Source organism: Canis aureus, chromosome 4, assembly GCF_053574225.1.
Source record: "Canis aureus isolate CA01 chromosome 4, VMU_Caureus_v.1.0, whole genome shotgun sequence".
Lineage (NCBI taxonomy): Eukaryota > Metazoa > Chordata > Mammalia > Carnivora > Canidae > Canis > Canis aureus.
Window position 1 is genome coordinate 19,306,976 of NC_135614.1, and position 22,159 is coordinate 19,329,134.

Sequence of the window (22,159 nt, forward strand, 5' to 3'; positions counted from 1 at the left end):
AGTTTATATATGTTATGTTTTCAACATTAAAAGAAATAGAAAATTTTCAATGAGAATAATTCAGAGAATGGAAAAAAATAGGGCAGCACTTGGAAGCCAGATGACCATTATAAGCACCTCAACTGGACAAGGCAAAGAATTGTTTAAACACTTTAGCCTCAGAAAATTTTTCCAAATGACTATCCTCTTCTTTATTAAACTATGGCAATTCTTTACAAAAGCATTATTTTTTTTAAAAAAAATTATAATTATCTCACTTATTTTGTAAGCAAATTATGTATTGGTTAGATAGAAATGTTATATCCAAAACAACCCCTCCCCCAAAGTTTCTACACATTTTCCTTTTCTCAAAGCACATCATAAGGTCAACATCATTCATTTATTTATTCATTCAGTAAATATTTATGGCCTATTTACTATGTGCCTGATACTGTTTTAAGTATGGGGAATACATCAAAAGGGAAAAAAGATTAAAATAGTTGCCTTCATTGAATTCACTATCTAGTAGATGACTTAACAGACAAATAAATATATAGTATGTCACAGTGAAAGGAGGTACTATGGAAAAAAAATAAAAAGTGAGGTCAGGAGGTTTATAGGTTGGTTGGGAATCATATTATAGTTTTTGTGTTTTTTTGTTTGTTTTTCTTTTAAGGTTTTATTTACTTATTTGATAGAGAGAGAGCACAAGGGAGAGAGCACTCGTGGTGGGTTCAGAGGGAGAGGGAGAAGCAGACTCCCACAGAGCAGAAAGCCAGACAGGGAGCTCAATCCTCTGACCCTGAGATCATGACCTGAGTTGAAGGCCCACGCTTAATCCATTGAGCCACCCAGGTGCCCCGGTATAGTTTTAAGCAGGGGAATTACTGGTGGCTTTGCAAAAAAGTTGATGTTTGAAAGAGTAAGTGTGTCAGAAAAGAGGAGATTTGCTGGGGATTAGGTCTGAAAGTAGAAGGAAACAAGACCTAAAGCTAAAATATCAATTTATTTTGATCAAAAATACCAATTTCTTTTGAGGAAAAAAAATTGTCACCATGTAACATGTAAAAGTTCAATGTAAATTTAGAAGGTCATAAAATGATAATATAAAGCTATGTATGTGAGGTGACTTCCATTCTAGTTTATAAATTTCAAAGCTGCCTACTTGACATTTTCTTTGGTTGTCTAATAGACTTTTTAGACCAGACATATCTAAAATTAACTTCTGTTCTTCCATCTCCAAGCTGCTCACTTCAGTCCCCCCCCCCATATTGACATAAATGGCAAGTCCACATTCCCAGTTCACAAGTCAAAAGTCTTGTGGTGTCCTTGACTCCTTTCTCTCTCTCATACTCATATCTAAGTCTTCAGCAAATTCAGTTATCATTACCATATATAATCTATGCTTAATCAATAGCTCTCAACTTCTCCATTTCTAAAACCTTTGATTCCAGCCTCCATTTCTCACCTGGGTAAACAGCAATGACTTCCTAAATTCCCACTTCCTCCTATAGCATTTCTCAGACTATTTTCTGCACAGCATTCAGAATGACCCCTTTAAAGTATAAGTATCTATGTCACTCTCTGGCTCAAAGCCCTCTGATAGCTTCCCATCCTACTCAAAATAACAGCCAAAAAGCTTACAGTGGTTTATGTTCCCTACAAGATCAGCTCTCCTTTTCAGCTTGAGACCTCCTCTCGCCTCACTAACATTTGCCTCCAAGGCTTTTCTACTTGCTATTTCCTCTGCTGTGAATTCATCAACGAGAAGAAAATACTCTATTTAAAGCTTGGAGGAAGGCTCATTTCACTAACGAGCAAGTGAATTGCATATAAATATCACAATGTGTCACTTAAATTCGTGCTCCAGTGGCCTTATAAATAACTTCATACATGAGTTTTTGGGTTATCCAATAATGTTAAAAAATAGTATATATACATTTATAAGTGCCAAGGTTCTATTCTATAATTAAACAAAAGAGTAAAGAGATTTATCCTTAAATTACAGACATTGAAATTACTGTAAAAAGATATAACACTGGAGATGCTTTTTTTCCCCTTTAAGCTCTATGCATCATGTGGGTCTTGAACTCAGGATCCTGAGATCAAGACTGCATGATCTACCAATTGAGTCATCCAGGCATCCAATACTGCATATGCTTTCTCCTCTCACTCTAAAATATATTACCTCAGTAGTAAAAAGAACAATATATTGGAGGAAAACTGTAATAAAATAGTTATATTTTAAATATTTTAAACAGAATTTGTATTTGAGATTAATTATGTCTAAGGAAAAACAAAAGAATAGAATGAGAACAAAGAGTCAAATATACCTAAGTTTAATTACTAGGCCATTAATTTTACCTCAGAATTTCCCAGAAACCAAGGCAGGGTTAAAATGTATATATTTCAATGATTCCATTGTCTAATAAATGAAAGTATGTTAGCTATTTGGTAACAATCTTTTTGGATTGAGATCTCAAGACATATTTATTAAAAGAACTCTAGTACAAGAATTTTGGGATAAAATAATATGCAATGTTTTAAACTTTAGTTTTCTGGGACATCTGGGTGGCTTAGTGGTTGAGAGTCAGCCTTTGGCTCAGGGCATGATCCCGGGGTCCTGGAATCAAGTCCTGCATTGGCTCCCTGCAGGGAGTCTGCTTCTCCCTCTGCCTAAGTCTCTGTGTCTCTCATGAATAAATAAATAAAATTTCTTTTTTAAAGTTTTGAATTTATATACTTTATAGAGCCAGGAATAAGGGGGTATTGCAAAGGATTTTGGCAAAAAAAAAGTGGAGCTAATAATATTTATACTAGCAGGGACTAGGTAATAGAGAGCCACTGAATATTTCAGAGTACCGATCTAGCAATTTATAGTAAGATTTACCTGACACAAGTAGGTACAACTGTTGGAAGGAAGAAAGAGCAAGAAAGAAATTAATGTAATCCTCTAGGCTCAATATCTTGAGGAACTCTAGTATACTTCTGAGGCAAAATGTCTTACAAAAGGAAGATTCTCTTCATTGTCTCTCACATACCTGTACCAGGCAATGTGGGACTTTCTGAAAATATAACACCAAATGAGATAAAAATCACATTCCCTGCACTAATGAGGTTTAATGAATGGAAAAGAAACATCATTATGCAAGAAATTATGCATGCACAATGAATGTCATGATATGGGAATCTCCACGCGTTACATTCAGATCCAGGCCTGAATGTCGGAAGGAAACTACTCTTAGATTTGTATTAGTGAAGTCAATGGCAACCTGGAATCCTAATGATGAGCAGGTCTTCATTGGTGAAGAGGAAGTTGATGAGTTGAGGGATGTGAGGGAAGGTCTTCCCTCAGAGGGCCTGGTGCTTGCTTATGGGAAGGAAGACATGCATACAATGGAAAGGGATTGGAGAGAAAATGTGAAACATGAGGCAGAAGAAAGAAGCAGGAAGCAGAATCTGGTTGTTTTACACAGGGCATTAAAGAACACCATTTTGTGCTAAGGATAAGGGGAGACAGTGAGACCTTGAAGAAGGTGTATGCATGGTGATAGATGACAGATTTACACTTTCAAAATATCATCTCAAGTTCAAGTGAGAGAATGGAGGTTTAATAAAGGCAGGAGATAATTTGGGAGCCTGCTTAAGGAAATCTAGTTGAGAGATGATAGAACCGGACCTCAGATAGGTCACGCAGATAGTGACCACAATCATCAGATAGTGACCAAGATGGTCTTGACGTTCTCCTCAGCTTGACTAAGTCTTAGACAGTCTACCTTCTGACTCTAGGCCCCATCTCTCTTTTCTTACAGTCTATACTTTACAGATCTTGTAACTATAAATTCTCTCTTTGCCCTTTTAAGATGTAAATATTCCTAAATGCTTCTCAACAGCTTTATGAACAAGGACTTTCTTGAGAACTAGAGAGCTGTCCCTTTGAAACGCAATCATCAGAGAAGATAGAACCCCTACCTCCTAGGCTCTGTGGGAGGACAGTAACCTAACTTTAGACGGCACCTTGTTCCACATTGTAAAAGTGCCTTCTGTCATGAGGAGAGAGAATGTCCCTTTTCCTTTGGGCAAAGCCAATTAAAAAAACAGTTGGCCTGAAGTCTCCCTCACTCCATCTCTCAAAAATTTACAGCCCCTTGTTCCAGGACAGTCAAATGCAAACAAAGTTCTGGTCTCTCTCCTACTGGAATAGCCTTAAATAGAGCCTTCCTTTCCTGTTTAACTTTGTCCAATGCAAATTTTCTTTGAAAGTACTGATGATGAAGGTGGTGAAAAAATAGACAAGTTCAGAAAATATTAGTAAAGATAGTAAAGTTGGAACCTGTTGTATGACTAGCTGTGGAGGGGAGTAAAAAAAATGGCTCCCAGGTTCAGATGTGTTCAACCAAATGTACAGAAGTGTCATAAGGAATATTAGAGTAGATTTGTAGGGTAAGGCAATGCATTCAGGCTTGGAAACAGTAAGTGCCACAAGAGGAGAGAAAAAAACAGCAAGTGCCACAGGAGGAGAGAAAATTACAGGCCTGCCAATGTAAGTAGCCAGAGTTTACAAGACAGGATGTGGCTACATTCAGTTATCTATGTAGACATTAGAAATTTTGGGACTGTATGAGAGTGTTCAGGAAAATTGGGAAGAATTGGAGTACTATAGAGCTTAAATCAGAACTCCAGTGAACCCTAATGATTGAGAAGTAGATAAAGGAAGAGGAAACCATGAAGCATTGAGAATGATCACCCAGAAAGACAGGAAAGCAGATTTATTGCCAGGTACACAGTAGAAATTAAAGAGAACCAATGAAGAGAAAATACATTGCTTAGTGTAGCACTGCTTGAATAATGCAATTTCATCCAGGCTTATGTAAACTGCGTTTCCCATAACAACTTAAACCAAATTATATCAAGAGAAAAGTAATGAGGTCATGTCTTACCATATTTTGTATGTTAATTCAGTATAAATTTGAGTTATTGAGAGTGTATTCTAATAATAAATAGGGCCTATTAAAATGTTTCCAATTTTTAAAATAAACCACCCATTCATGGCATTTTCCTATTGTCACTGGAGGGTGTTTAGCTGATTCAGCATGTAAAAAGTCACAAAGAGGACATTCTCCCAATCACCAACATGGTGTTTTTTTTTCCTTTTTTAACCCAAGAAACATCTCCTGTATTTTAAGATTTGACATGCTCCAATTCATTTGCTGCTGTTGACATTTTGAGGTTGTGTCCAGTAACCTAGGCAACTGTTCTTACTTCTGTCCCAATTACTTCTATGTATAGAACTTATATAGATTCAATGGACTTAAAGATATTCTTTAAGACAGAGCAAACTATATACTCTAAAGGGAATATAACATTAAAGATATGACAAATCATAATCATCAAAGACTACATGTTACAATTTCTTTAATTTTGGATCATCAGGAAATACAAAGAACAATATATCTTTTAAAAGGTGGTATAATTTCATCATGATGAAATATGATCTGACTACAATTGAAATCATACATTTTAAGTGTTTTTCTTAATGTTATGTTCACTAAACTGAATTTCAGCATTTTGAGACCACAGCTTCAAATACTTTCAAATAAAAGTCTGGCTTTTGTCAGTAATGTTAAATGTCTCATCTACAAGACACTATCATCAAAGTTTAAATTGTATGAGACAGAACAAAATCTTTTGTTTACTTTTTAGACCTACTGGCGTTCAAGTAGTTTACACAGAAGTCAGAATTACTAGGACATATGTTCTTCTTGGATAAGAGTAGAGAAATAAAAGGAAATTTTATTTTTTTATTTTAATTCCAGTGTAGTTAATTTACAGTGTTATATTACTTTCTAGTGTACAATATAGTGCTTCAACAATTCTATACATTACTCAGTGCTCATCATGATGAGTGTACTCTTAATCATTTTCACCTATTTCACCCATCTACCCACCGACTTCCCCTGTGGTAACCATCAGTTTATTCTCTGTAGTTAAGAGTCTGTTTTTTTTTTTTTTGGGGGGGGGTGCCTCTTTTTAAAATTTTTTTTCATTTATTTTGTTTCTTAAATTTCACATATGACTGAAATCATATAGTATTGGTATTTCTCTGACTAACTTAATTCACTTAGCATTATACTCTTTAGATCCATCCATGTTGTTGCAAATGAAAAGATTTCATTCCATAAAGGATGATCAATCCCATGACCCTGGTATAATGACCTAAGCACAGGCCAATGCTTAACTTATTGAGACACCCAGGTACCCTACAAAGCTTTGAACTACTCAAAAGGAAGTCAAAGTATAACACTAACACACAAGTCTACACTTACCACAAAACTCATTTTTAAATAAAAATAAAATTTATTGAGCACTTCCTAAATACCAGGAACTGAACTGAAATTTTTCATGTATCTAGCTTAATCTTCAAGAATGAATATAGATACTGTTATTATTATTATCACAATTTTACAGATGAGAAAACTGTTTGAAATGTAAACTAACTTTTCCAGGATCAAATGGATAGTAATAGGTTGAACCCAGATTTGAACTACAGCTTATACGATTCCCATGTGCATACACCTCTACATTATAAGGCGATCATAGTAAAGACAAGTCACTAGCTCACCCTCCCCACTCACAAAACTCTCTTTCAATCTATTTTATTGTGTCTTTTTCTTTCTCATGACCCGAGATCAAGATCTGAACTGAGATCAAGAGTCAGACACTTAATGGGCTAACCCACCCAGGTGCCTCATGTTTTCTTGTCTTTCTAAAACTACTGCAGTCCCCCAGGTAAGCATAAGAAACATACTTTTAGCCACCACCCTGCTGACACTTTACTTATTTCCTGAGAGTCTCTTAAATGAGGGGAGAAATCTAGAAATCTAGAAATTAGAATGCTTGCTCTATGGAGATATCACAGAGGTCAATGTGATAAGAGACTGAGGAATAAACTGCCTCTCTTCTCTAGATTCTGTGTTTGGATATCTAGAATTGTTGTCCTACAAGGTCTGCCACTGTCTGACTCTATCTGATTAATATTCTACTTCATCTAAGTGAAGTTATCCACCAGAAGACACTGCTGAGGACTGGCCACTATATAGTTTCTGAATGGTAATCAACAAAGCAATCTTGTTATTTATGGAAGATTGTAACCCTGAGACATTTTGAAACTTGTGAGGCTTAAGAAGATCTGATACTTATGGTTTATGCTCTTTAGTTTCATGAGTCATTTTTCTAGTAGAGGAATTGTAATATCGACTCCATAATGCTGGCTGTAACAGGAGGGCAACGAGATCTTGAGGGATGGTAAGATTCTACTTAAGTTTACAAGTGTGCTATATTGGATAGAGCATGGTTGGTGCCAGAAGACCTGGGATTTAGCTCCCGTCTACATGATTTGCATAAACTACTGAAATTCTTTGAGCTAAATTCCCTAATTAGTAAAATCAAGGGAAAAAATTAACTCCAGGGCTTTTCTTAACTAAGACAGCAATTTGGATTTTTTTTGTAAACTATAAAGTGTTAAATGATAGCTGGCACTGTTCTGTTTAAATGGAAAATATGAGTTAGCATGCATTTAGTATAATCTTTAGAAAGCTTTAGGACTTACCAAAAAGTCTTATTATCAGTAGGTTTAGAAATTTGATGTTCTTCACAGGAGTCTATTTTCATGTCTCTTTCAAATTTCAGTTTTTAAGATAAAAGATTTCTATTTTATCCTTGCTAAGAGCATGAACAGAATAAACAATGAGATCTTTAAAGAATGTTCTATAAATCAATAGCAAAATCACACTCCTATATCACTGTGGAAAGCCTGATTACTGTATATAACCACACTATTGGTCCAGTGAGTATTCATGTTTAATAATTAAAATAATCACTAATTTCTACTGCTGTTCCTTTGCTATTTCATAAGGTATGCACTACTGGTCTTTAAGTATTTCACTCTCATTGACCGTGGACTCTAAATCATTATTTGTTGGTTATAGACCTTTACAATGCCCAGTGGCATTTGCCACTGATGACAGCAATAACAGATGATGTTGAGCCAAAGCTACTGGGAGTGAAATGCAGAAAGTAAAATGATAATAAATAATTGTCACTCCATTACTAAACAGTGCCTGAAATTGGTTCTACTACATGTTCGATATAGCAGAGTCTGCATAATCCAAGAACCAAAAAGACATTTAACAGCAAACAAAAAGGAACTCAAGCACATGTCTTGTTCAGTGACCAGAGCATGGCATGAGTATTCAATCCATTTCAAAATCTTACGATATCTTCTCAAACTGATGGTATTTGGGAAATATGTCAAAAGATATACTCAGTCCAGTGGATGCAAACTTCAGGAATGTTAGATAGTCTCAATGCATATGAGACGGAACACAGAATATATTCCAAGCATAGAATTACAAAAATAGAGAATATGAGGTCTGTTAGGGGTGCAAGATACATGAAAGAAATCATAAAACTTATCTAAACATGATCATTTTGCTCAGGTGTTTCAGTGGGGGACATTTTGAGCTGGCCTGCTATGGGTACAGAATCTGTAGGAATAAACTCACAAGTCAGATATTCAATGAGAGATTTTTATTTGAGTTAATTACCCATACTATACAGTAATTGCCCTTTAACATTTAAAAGAAAATTTGTATTCTTCCTCCATCTCTCAGACCACTACAGCACTTCTTTCCACTGATGGTGAATAAATTCATTGTGGTGGTGGTGATGGTTTATTTGCTTGTTAGTAAAAGACTCATTTCACTAACTGTATTTTAAGTGAGTTGACATGTAGTAATCACCAAAGTTCTTTATCTGAAAACATAATCCACTTACTAGACAAGTTATATAAAACTGTGCCTCAGTGATCTTATTAGTAATAATATAATAAAGGATAATATATAAATGTATCAGGATAATATATAAATATATCAAAGTTAATGTGATAATTAAGTAGTTCATATGCTGTGACTATCTTCTCTTATTTTTCGTCAAAAGCAGAACCTAAAAATGGAAGGTAACTTATTTTGGGATGAAATCTTGGGGAACAGAACTGGGAGTCTGGGAAGAATGGATCAGGGAAAAAAAAAAAAGTAGGGAAAATCCAAAGATATATTATCAAGGTGTTCGCCATGGTAGAGGTATGGCTTGATCCCACTGGGAACCCTCTGAAGACCTATGGAAAATGCAAAATGGTCTATCCAAGGAATATAAGAGTGTTCATCAAGGTTGCTCTGTGGAGTGTTAATGCTTCACATAAGATTGTGTATGTATTAGAATATCTGAACAGCTTCCAGAGGGATTCCACACAGCAATTTCAGAGAAGCCTCAAGGCAGGAAATGAATAAAATCTAAGCTACTCAGAATTTATGCAGGGAGATTTACTAGAGCAGCAACTGACCAGGTTGTATATAATGTTACTCCCAGTAGATTTGATGGTTAGGGTGCTAACTTGCCACTAGACTTTAGCGAGGGTGTTGCCAGGGGCATTCCAAACAAACTGGCCTGTCAGGGAACTTTGCACAGTAGAACACAAATCCAGAATACAGAGCAGTTCCAGGGTGATTTCTACATGGTTAGAAACAGTAGCTTCCATGAAAGATTCTTAAGATCCAGGACCATGGAGATCATCAACTTCTTACCTTACAATAGTCAGGGGGTATCTAGCTGGCCTGTAACCCCAGCCAAGAGCAAAATTACAAATCAAAATAGTAGTATAAGAAGTTTAAAATATATGCTAAGAAAATAAGCATAAATTTTTATAAATGTTATAAAAGGCTTTCATTTGCATTATCCTCTTTGAAGTTATTAATAATGTTGTGAGGAGGCATGTTATTATTCTTTCCATTTTTAGATGAAGAAATTTGAAGTTTCTAAGTCTCAAAGTCTTAAGCAAAACTTCATTGTCTATATGTGATGATCCAGAATAAGAAGTATAGTATGTTGATCCTAATCCCAGAATCCTAACAGGTACCTGTATTGTAACAAAAGTTCCTCCATCAATTATTTTGTAAGTCCTGACAGCTACTCTCCCCCTCTAGTGGCTACCTCCATAGCCTAAGTGAATCACTCATTTACTTACCTGAAAGCATGAGCAAACTATACTGTTAGCAAAATTTATTTCCAAATCCATTGCCATTTGTGAAAATTGATCTCTTACCAAAGATGCCTACTAGATTTGAAAGAAACTTATTTCAGATGCTGGGTGTCCCCAGAGAGTTTCCAACATGAACTGGCTTCTGGAGGGTTGAGAATTAACCCAAATAATCGTCAAGGAATGGAAGCTCAAGAAAATCACCATTTCTAATAGAACATAAGTGACTAATATATGTCAATTCTAAGTAATCTGAACATTTGAGCATATGGAACTGTCTTAAATTTTTCTTTTTCTATCCATCTCCTAAGGTAATGTCACTGAATTTAACCAATTAAAATGCTACTACTACTACTACTACTACTAATAATAATAATAATATAATAGTGATAATAATTATACTATCCATACTACAACTACAAATAACAACTAATGATTATTGAGAACTTATTATGAGCTAAGCAGTGTGTGAAGTACGCTACTAGTTAACTAAATTATTTTCACAATAATCCACATATCGAGAGTACCAGTAGTATTCTTATTTTACAGATCAGAGAACCATGTTAGAGAAAGGCTGACTAAGTTTCCCAGATAACACAGCAAGGAATGACTAATTCAGATGTGTTCCAGTCTTAGCTGCTATGCTACTACGCTATACTACCTGGCTTTCAGACCCAAATTCTGTAGTCTGGTCTGCAGCAGAGAGCTATCACTGATTAGGAAACCAAATTTTCACTGGTTCTAAGTAAAGTGAAATACAACATCTCAGAGTAATTCAGAAGTTGATCAGCATCTTTGGAGAGGTGTGTATATGTGTGTGTTGAGGGTAAGAGGAGAAGGCAACATTGCAGAAAGGAAGAAAAGTAAAAGGGTAAGTTTCACAGAAGTGTTTTTTTCTCCTAGAATTTCAGAGCATATTTATAACTTCTTGGTTTCTCTTTTCTACCCTAAACAAATGTGTACACATTTCAATTTCATGTTCCCCTGACTACTATAAAGATCAAAAGTGGTATGAAGCGATTTACTACCTGACCAAAAATGGTCTCACTGTGATCTTTCAAGGTCAAGGAAGTAATTCCCCTCATGCTGCAGCCCCTAGATTCTGAGGCTCTTCCTCCTGTGCTTTACAAAACCATCTCCAGATCCAGGAGTCCCACCTGTGAGAGGCTGCCTGATTGACAAGAAGAGGGCACAGCATAAAACTCTCCTCCCAGGGAGGTAACTTACCCGGTCAGTTTTCCCTTCGGTCTGAATGCTGGTGTGACTGCGTACCTCTTGTTCCTCCTCCAAGTCAGAAACATCCTCCAGTTCCTCTGGGGTCTATAAAAAGAAAGCAAAGCATTGCTGGTGAGAATGCAAATGGAAAAAAAAGTCTGGCAGTATCTCAAAAAGAAAGCACAGAGTTATCAATATGACCCAGAAATTCTACTCCTAGATATATACCCAAGATAAATCAAGATATGTGTCCACACAAAAACTTGTAAAAAAAAAATGTTCAAGGCTCCCCCAATTGTAATAGCCAAATAGTAGAAACAACTCAAACAAACACCTACTGAGGAATAAACAGAATTCTATAAAATAGAATATTATTTGGCTTTGAAAAGAAATGGAGTACTAATACATGCTGCAACATAGGTGAAGATGTTATGGTAAGTGAAATAAGTCAATCACAAAAGATCATATGTTGTATTATTCCACTTGTATGAAATGTCTAGAACAGGCAAGTCTATAGAGACAGAAATGTGATTAGTGGCTCCTAAACCAGGCGGAGGGAGTGAACAATGACTGCTTATAGGTGTGCAGTCTCTCCTTGGGATGCTCACAACATCCTGGAATTTGATAGTGGTAATGATTGCATGACTGTGTGTATATACTAAAAAAAATCGGCTTTACACTTTGAAATGGTGAATTTTGTGGTATGTGAATTATATCCCAATAAATGTTGAAAGAAAAAGAAAGCAAAATAATCAAGAGGAAGCTTTTTGCTGGATGAATAGTAATTTGGCTAAGCACTATGTCATCATCATAAAGTAGGTGTTCACATGTGATAAATAGATGGGACAATTACAATTAAAACTATATGCCATGGAATTTTTTTATGCCACAAAAATTATTACGAATTTAAATTTTCTAGGAAATTAAATAATAAATTTTTCAACTTCAGTGTCTAAATAGCTAACCTACTTCCATTTCCTTTTATCAATTTCAGCTCAAACGTCTTATATCAGGGTGGTGTCCTGCTCAGGAAGGCAAGGGTTCGTTGGGTTTCTCTGCCAAGCCTCTCCAGATCCCTCTACTTCTACTGTCATAATGCTCACCATACATGATTGTTTGTTGAATCAGGCAGCCAGTTGTTTATGAGGTAAGGACTGGGTCTGCCCTACTTGCTGTCCTATCACTACAAGAAGCACATCCATGTTTTTGAATGGTTGAAGTAAAATTATCAGTGATAGCTGATTGGATATGAGAATAAGAAAATTTATCAATGGCAATAGCAAACACTCATCCTAACTGTACCTTTACTGTGCTTCCATCTTCCACATTTCAAACTAATTTTTTTATCCATCTTATATTATTTTTCCTAATCTCACTTAATCTCTTCTCCTTAATCTCATCGGGCCAATAATTTAAAGGTATCTGTCATTATTGCAAATCCAAGTAAAAGCACTTAAGAATTAATTTAATATTTATTTTCATTTAAATTATGTATGATTCATTTAATAAAAAGCCTTGGTAAGAAATGCAGAAATCAGTTTTCATGAAAAGCAACCAAATGTAAAGTGGAAGATCTCTTCTGTACATATGGCTGTTAAAGACTGGGAAGGGGCAGGGCTTGCCTCCCCATTCCAGCCCTGGTTTCCCTTCAACCTTGCTTTGCACACAGGCCTTTGTTTATTTTCAAGGCTATGGAGACTTTACCTTCCCTTGGACCACTCCAGAGATGGGAACTTGCAATAATTAAAACTACCTATTTCCTACTGCTAATGGCCTCGATTTGTTAAAGCTCTACGAGATGCACTGAGCATCACCCAATCCTCTGCAGTTATTTCAACGAATTCCAGTTGGATATTAATGATCCTCTTCTTGGCAAGGCCTCTAATATCCTTGAGTAACTGTTATGTATGTATGTTTCTACATGCAGCCCCTTTTTGCTGTGACACTGTGCAACTATGGTCACAGGGCAATTTATTATATTTTCTTAGGTATTAATAACATGAGTTCACTGCTGTGGAACTTCTACACAATCACACATGTTTTACTATCAGCCATTTTTGTGTATTCTTCCCATAGTATTCTTGAGAAAGAATCTTTGCTATTTCCTTCCTTGATATATCACCAGCCTCTGAAACATCTGAATAAATTCAATTGATCAAATTCCTTTTCTTGGGTCCTGTTGTTTTGCAACTGAGGCTGTCTGGTGCCCCTACTGTGATCTGTTCCTTATAAATGTCTGCTGTTAATAACTTGGATTATACTCTACCGTGAGGTGACATATAACTTCATCATTGATTCCATTATTTTATTCAACTCAAAATAAAGTGACTTAACAGAAACTAAGAACAACCGCTGCTGTCAGAAGTCATAAGTACCATTTTTGTTGCTGATACTGCAGGAAGAGATAAGCCTACCATTTACGCCCACATACTTCTGTTTTTTTTTTGGGGGGGGGGATGGTAGTGGGGGAGGGGTGGGAGTTGTCTTTAACATAGGACTAATCAGTTTTCTTGCAAAGCCACCACAACTGACCTCTTCTTTTCAGAAACAAAATCAGTGGGGGGTGTGTTCAAAACATTTGCTGGCAGCATTTTGCATTCTGTAAGGCAAGCAGTTGGCTGGTATTGCAAAAATACCAAGTTAAATATACAATGTTATAGTTAAATTAAGTGGAACTAAGAGAGAAATAGGAGTACTCTAATCACTTTTGAGGTGATACATTAACTACTTCAGTGCTGAAGACAAATAATAATAAAGCAAGCATTGTAAAAGGGAAGAGGAATGCAGGTACCCTGTATTTTATACTCTTAAAAAAAGCTTCCTCCTACTCATCCAGTAACTTTGGAAGATGCAAACATCTGAGAGGTGTGTGTGTGTGTGTGTGTGTGTGTGTGTGTGTTTCTAATTAATTTTCATTCTAGGGGAAGGGAGACCAACTATCTTAGAGCAGGGTCATGTATTAGAAAGATCCAAAAATGTTGAGTAATAGAGACCTAAATTTGAATTCTGGCCCTCTGATCAGTGATTGTGGGACTTCAGGCATTTGTGTACCATTTTTTTTTAATTTTTTATTTATTTATGATAGTCACAGAGAGAGAGAGAGGCAGAGACACAGGCAGAGAGAGAAGCAGGCTCCATGCACCGGGAGCCTGATGTGGGATTCGATCCCGGGTCTCAGGGATCGTGCCCTGGGCCAAAGGCAGGCGCCAAACCGCTGTGCCACCCAGGGATCCTGTGTACCATTTTAAACTTTGGTTTCCTCAGAACAAAGTTTTACATAATAATACCTAACCCTGAAGTTTATTGTGAGGCTCAATTGTAGTAAGAAGCTTTAAGTAAGTATTACTTCGCCAACAAACAGCTGGAGTGTAGGAAAAGTTTGTTTCTTTGTTTCTATTACTTTTTCTCCTCTTCTTCTACTATTCTAACCCTCCTCCCATCACACTTTATATTTTTGGATAAAACATTTGTGGCAATTTGAATATCTCCATTTTACTCCAAATTTGTTATTCTGGGTTGATCTGATACTTACTAGCTGCTTCTAATTACATTCAACCCATTTTGAGTATATAATGTCCTGTGTTAAACAAGGTTTAATATAATTCCACACATATTGTTCTTTCTTCAATTCCCAGTAAAGATTTGTTTTAATCTGATTTAAATTATCCCTTAAGCTGGGCCCAGCAAAGATTCTCTCTCACATAGATTCTCAGTGATGATGCAAATAACTTCCCCTCTCTGAGCTGGGATCTTAATCAAACCAAGAGAAAGATATCTTTCTTCTTCTTCTTTTTTTTTTTTTTCCTGGAAAGAGTGTTAATAAACTCAGTTATTATTCATCTATTTCTTATATGAGAATTTAGGAAAACTATTTCATGTGTTTCTTTTTTTTTTTTTATTTCATGTGTTTCTATTTTAACTCTTGTTTGTTGTGAAGCATTTCTTAGATAGCTCAAAGTGATTTTAAATTAGCTTAGTTTCCTCACCTGGTAAAATGGCAAAACTATTACCTAATTCTTGGGGTTATTGTGAGAATAAAATGAGATGATGAACTGGAACATTACTCAGAGACTAGAAAGTATTGAAGTTGAATATTTTTTGTGATTATTATAAATTATTATTATAAATTTTATTATAAGGCCCCACTTTATGCAAGAGGCCAGAAACAAGTATATAACTTGGAAATATTCAGGCGGAGGTTTTCATAGAGAAACTGGAGCTTCAATGACTATAGTGGCACATTAAACTTCAGAGTCATAATAAACTTATATATAAATGTATATAGACTTACTGAGATAGAAATGACTGCATTTATATAACTTTTTTTCCCAAGGCACTTAATGCTCTCTACAGACTTTATCTCATTAATTCTTTCAGCATTCCTAGTGAATGCTATGCAGGATTATTATACATAAAAATTCACTGGCACAGACTTTATGAATGCTTAAATTTAAAATATTTAAAAAAAGAAACTTGTGGTCACCAAAGAGATAAGAAAAGAGGAAAGAAAAGAAGAGAAAGAAGGAAAAAAAGAGAAAAAAAAACAAGAAAAATATAGTCTAGTTTTAAGAGTCATGCTTGACATTTTCCTCTCAAATTAAAGTTGAATTCTAAATCCTGCAGATGATTTGGTCATAAATCATATTTCTGTGACTATCCATCACTGTCTTACTAAAATCAAGTAACTGCCCCAGCAGTGTCAGGAGCAGTCTGATACTCAGGGAGGCTGTTAGGAAGGGTGCTATGGGGATCTTCCGAAGCAGACAGTGGGAATAGCATGCTTGGTCAGGGCCTCCTAGATGAGCTGATAGCACAGGATGATTTTGGAATGTCAAAGTGGAGAGTCTCAAATTAAAATACATTTGTATAAGAGGGGTAGGTATATTAATACATAATTTCAAATTATAGAAAACTAAGAAATGCCTTTTTGCTGAAAACATACAAACAGGCTCCTTTTCTACTCCTCAAACATGGCCCACTCCTCTGCTCCTTCCATGCCAGGTTCTTTGGCTCCGTGTATTCACTGCTCTTTTGCCTGGAATGATCCTAGAGCTCTCACATGGCTGGATCCTCCTCACCATGGGAATTCCGATGCCTATCTTCAGCCTTATCCAGTCTTCTCTGGTCGGTCTGTCTAAAAGTAATCCCTCCCCTACTTCATTTATTTATTCATTACCTTGTATTTCTTTCTTTAACTCTCCTGTCCTGGTCAAAACCTGAAATTATATTTTTCTTCCTTTTTTTTTTTGAGAGGGGATATGTTTTGGTCTTATCTCATTAGAGCATAACTTCCATGAGAATAAGGATATTATCTGTCTTGTTTACCTCACTCTGAGCACCTTGAGACAAAATATAATATGTATTTAATAGAAATACACTAACTGACAAAAGAAAGAAATTATTTAATGACTAATAAGCATGGTATCAATGTCAGAAGAATTTCATGGAACATTTTTTAAGATATAGAGTAATGTTTAGTCATATCCCTTTTGCCTTCAGTGTTGATTTAATGATTCCTTGCTTAAGGGAAAGTTTGAGGCAAAGATTCCCAAATTTCATTTTTTAAAAATAAAGACTATAGAAATTAGAAATAATAGATTTTGTGCAGAGAGATCTTCCAGAAGCTCAAGATTCTCAGATTTGGAAGAGTAGGAAGATGTCTACATGTCCCATTAAAAGTTCAGTGTGTATGTAAAAAGGCTTTAGAGAAAACATCATCTAAACTCAGACCAGAGTTTCACATTTTCCCCTAAAGTACCGTGGAAACAGCAAGTAGTACACCTGAAGGAGCAGCATGGGCTAGGTCAATGGGTATCTCACTGGTAACCACAGTGGGAAAATGACAAGTAATTGGTGGGTCATTCTGATGTCTTGATACATCTAAGCCTCTAGAAAAATAGTCTCTCAAACTTGGCACTACGGACATCTTGCTCTGAATAATTCTGGTTGCAAGAGACTTGTATATTGTGGGGGTGTTTAGCACTACCCTAGCTTCTACACACTACATGAAGTAGGACCCTCTCAAGTTGTAACAATCAAAAGTAGCTCCAGACATTTCCATATGTCCCCACATGACAGGGCAGGGGGAAGGGGTGAGGAGGGAATCACCCCTGTTTGAGAACTACTGATCTAGAATTTTGGTTCACCCAGCCCAATACAAGTGATAAAGGTAAAGGGAAGTTCCAAAGACTATGTTTAAATTCCCCATGAGAAAATGTAAAAACAGGCTGTGTTAGAAAATACAAAAATAAGAAGTCCTTTTTTTTTCTTCTACACCTGAGATGATAACTCATACCCCACATAACACCAGTATGGTTATCAGACAGAAGAGGGCACATAACACCAGTATGGTATTTATTCATTTTAGTCCTAACCAAACATATGCAAGACTATCTCACAAGATTTTTGAAGAAAACATTACAAATTTGGTCACAGTTGTATGCCAGGATTTAATGAGCTGCTTTCATTCTGTGGTACTTTTTTCAATTTTGTTTAATAATGAAGAAATGATTACCTAAAGATATGCAGTGATAGTCCAAGTTTGTTTGATCAGTAATAAAGAGTTAAAAAAAATCAAATTCAGTTATCTCAACTAACATATTTGAGTGTCTATTTCTTTCATGCATACAAACACACTATTATTCTAGATTCTGGAGATCTTGAGACAAATAAAACATAATTCTTGCCCTCAAGAGAGATAAAGGGTAAGGATATTAAATGGAAATAAAAGATATTCCCTAGAGTTACATGGTTTGAGACTGAGATTGAATGGTAATATACAGAGAAATTTCCTTAGAAATGACAGGCAGAAGAGGGAAAGGAGTGTAAAATACCTCAGGTTAACCTGGGAAGGCATTTCTTGTATTATCAGAAAGCTGGTGGGTTTGTGATATTGTGGTAGTTTAATGAACTTGAAGTTAGAATACCTGGGTTTCCATTCTAACTTTGTCACCAATTAGTTGTATGTTGTTAGGCAAATCTCATAATTTTTCTATGCTTCAATTTTCTCATCTATAAAATAGGGATGGGAAGTAAGTAATACTTGATATATTCTGGAAGTCCCTCAAGTTTTAAGATTTTATGAGTTCATGTAAATCGAAGAAATAGCGTTAATGTGGATGAAATGTTTCTTCAGTACTGGGACTCCTCAACACTAGAAGAGATCTGGTAAATCCACTGATTTCAGTTGAAACAAATTCATTCTAATTCATCATACCAATTAGAAATATGGTTCCTCTCCTGAATAGATATATCTTCTCACTCTCACAAGGAATGAGAAGGCATATATTATTCTGTTTTATAACTCTAATGCCTAACACAATGCTGGCAAAAAGTAAGTGCTCAAAAATATGGTTTTTAGTGCATTAATACAAGAAAGAGAGTAAAAAGAGGAAAAAATAAAGAATGATGTGCATAAAGACATGTATCACTATTTGCCACAATAGATCATTGGTGAGTTTTCTTCTTATAATTTTTCAAAAAACAATTCAAAACTGCCTCTAGATACCATTATCATCTCTCTATATTTCACAAGCCATTTCTTCTTTTCCAACATGCTAAGAATATAACACCATATAAGTTATCATATGGTGAAACTAAGAAGCCTGGGTGAGTAGTATATCCCTTAAAGGCTACAACAATGGAAATACAGTTTGACAAAGCTATGTTGCAGAATATATTAAAAAAAAACAGTAAAGTAAGAGGAAAGACTACATCTACAATGTATAAGAGGATGTAATTAAACATGTAATCAAATAGGACAACTTGGGCAAAGCAATCCTGAACACATATAATACTGCTGACAGAGGAGACACAGCCTTAGTTGTTCATGTATTTTCTATGAAATAAGTCTCTACTAGTTTTCTACTTAAAAACCTATCCAGGCCCGCAACCATCAAATAGTTAATCATACAAAATGCCTTATGTTTGAACCTGGATTATGATGATTATCATAAGGGGTGATCATTACAATCATTTAACTTTACATAAAGTCTTTCTAAGGACTCAAGTAATGATAGAATCACACAGGGTAAAGTATATTGTAACCTTAAGCCTTCTTTCTCTCAGGAAGCTTGTGACAGTCATGCCTCTTTCTGAAGACACCAATGAGGCTAATAACTGTGGAAAAGCACACAGCAAATCAGCAAGAGGGTCATAAATGAAAGTGGCATCATCAATATCATGGTACTTATTCAACCACCAAATGAGCTGGTGATCCAGCTCTAATTCCCAGGACTGCATGTCTAATTCATGGAAACTGTCATAAGAAGTATTCCAGCTTGACATTTAAATAAAGATATGAAAGACTAATGAAGCCATAAAGAATAGGGTTTGAATGAAAGCATGTTTTTGGAAAGTTCAACTATGAGAAACATCTAGATTCAGATCAGGATCCTTTAAAAAAAAGATTTTATGTATTTATTTGAGAGAAAGTGAAAGCAAGTGAACACATGTGGGGAGAGGGGCAGAGGAAGAGAGAGAAGCAGACCCCCTCCCACTGAGCAGGGAGCTCTCTGTGGGGCTTGATCCAGGGACTCTGGGATCATAACCTGAGCCCAAGGCAGAGTCTAACCAACTGAGCCACCCAGATGCCTCCAGATTGGGACCCTTGACATTCTTCTTTTTGAAAACAGAAAGGTGAGGAAATCATTTTTAATCATTTAATTATTCATTAACAACACTCCGCTGGGTTATTCCACATTCCTTTCCTTTTTCAATCTTAACAATAAACCTGAGGAGGCAATTGTTACAATTTCAATACCGTAGTTGAGGAAACTGAGACCTAGAGTTATCAAAACCTGTCCAGGATTGCACACTTAATAAAATACTTCTTCAAAGTAAGTCCTGTGTTAATTTTATGGACCAGCTTGGTAGTCACAAATGCAAGGTAAAGGTGGTAACTGAATACTTAAAATTTCCAAGTCTAGAAAATAAGCTTCAAGCAGCATGAGTATATTGCTTATAGAGCAAGGTGGGCCAGGTATCTAGGGGTTGTGATCAGCAGCACACCAGTAGATTGGTCCTAAAGCTACTCCTCCCCCTGCTGGATATAATTTCTAGACCTGTAAACTTGGCATCTGGAGCAAATAGATGATGATTCAGCCTTTCTTCATTGCTCCACTGCCACTACCTTGAACCATATATATAGTCTTTAGAAACTCAACTAAAAGAAATCCTGATCATTTATCAGGATGTTGTCTCGGCTTCAAGTTATACCAAACTTGAGATGATTTTGGTCCCTAGCATGAGCAAAAGTGTGTCAATAAATTTGAAAAAAAAAATGCTCCTGAGTCATTCTTTGTTCTTCTTTCTAGTTCTATGAATTAATCTATACAGATTGGCAAAAATATTAAATATGTTTGGACAGAGTTGTGAGTTTATATTCTATTTCCAAATTATGAGCAGAAAACATGAGCTAAGTATTTTGCCAAAGTTCTTACACTGAGGCAAGAACTGTGGCAAAGCATAATATGAAGAGTGAGAATCTGGTTCCAGGTCAAATGCTTCCTTTAAGAGCTTGTGACTTCAAACAAATACATGGCTTGATGACAACTCAATTTCTTTAGAAGTAAATGAAAAAGTTGGAACTAAATGATTTAAAAAAATCTCACACAATTCTATTGTTCACTCTACAAGTCTATGGCAAGTTTGTTTATAATGAACATTGAAACCGGGAGCCTGACATGGGATTCGATCCCGGGTCTCCAGGATCGCGCCCTGGGCCAAAGGCAGGCGCTAAACCACTGTGCCACCCAGGGATCCCTGAAACAACTTTTTAAACTTGTTTTATCCAGGACTACATAGGACGATGGTTCTTCATAGGCAATAAGTGATGATGCCTTAGAGAATTATGGCAGTACAATTACGCTCACTGCTTTATAGATAGGTGATGTTCAGTTGTTAGAAACAATAGAATAACAATAGCAAGAGGAGTAGTAGAGATTGTGGTAATGATGGTGGTAGTGGTGGCAGCCACAATAGATGACTAATAACCACCCTGACCTTCAACTTTTTGGGTATGAATATTGCTATAATGAAGACCCGACAAATCCTACTATATTTGAAGTGAGGAAAATCTCACCTTTCCATCAAACTCCTTGCCAAACAGACTCATATCTGAATTTGTGTTCATATCTTAGAATAGACAGCTGAAGAGAGGTTATCTAACTGAGCAACTATTAATTTTTCTGTTTCAAAATAGCTATTCTATAAATATTAAAATAAGAGTTTCAGAGGAGCACCTGAGTGGCTCAGTCAGTTGTGTCTGACTCTTGATTTTGGCTCATTTCATGATCTCATTGTCCTGAGATTGAACCCCACTATGGGCTCCATGCCCAGCATGGAGTCTGCCTAAGATTCTCTTTCAATCTCTGCCCCTCTCCTCTCCCACATACCCACTCTCACTCACACACGCACTCTCTCTCTCTTTCAAAAAATTTTCAGAGAAATTTAATAGTAAAGAAAACTCACTTAATGCACTTTTAACTGAATGTATACATATATGTATATTCTAATTATATAAAACGTTGTGCGTATATGAGACAGAGAGCTATTATATGTGGTTTTTCTTCTTTATAATTGTTTTATTTTAAAATTTGTACAACAATAAATTATGCTTTTATCATTGGGGGAAGAACAAGCAACGAGTGTTACGAGAAAATCTGCTTCAGGTTGAATGTGCCATTTCAAGGACATGTCAGCAACAAAAAAAAAAGCAAGATTGCAAAACTCACTGCAGGGGGAGCTGGCCTTGTCACTTTGCAATTGGTCTATCAACTTGGCACGATATTCGAAGCTGATATGGACACAGACAAAAGCATTTAATAAGTGAGAGGAAAATGGAAGCATATGTCTTCATTATCAGAGCAAATA

At 35.9% G+C, this 22,159-nt stretch overlaps 1 protein-coding gene and 1 long non-coding RNA gene across 4 annotated transcripts in view; one reads left to right on the forward strand and one right to left on the reverse strand.

The window, feature by feature from the left end:
- CTNNA3 (catenin alpha 3) overlaps positions 1–22,159 on the reverse strand; it is a 1,688,099-nt gene that overhangs the window by 181,411 nt on the left and 1,484,529 nt on the right. For all 3 annotated transcript variants that reach the window (XM_077894689.1, XM_077894690.1, XM_077894691.1), the window contains exon 14: positions 11,300–11,392. In XM_077894689.1, coding sequence (XP_077750815.1) covers positions 11,300–11,392 — 93 coding nt within the window. The remainder of the gene's footprint in view (positions 1–11,299; positions 11,393–22,159) is intronic.
- LOC144312261 (uncharacterized) lies at positions 12,263–19,588 on the forward strand. Its single transcript, XR_013377766.1, has 3 exons — positions 12,263–12,434; positions 16,289–16,411; positions 19,355–19,588. It is a non-coding gene; the product is annotated as an uncharacterized LOC144312261 (long non-coding RNA).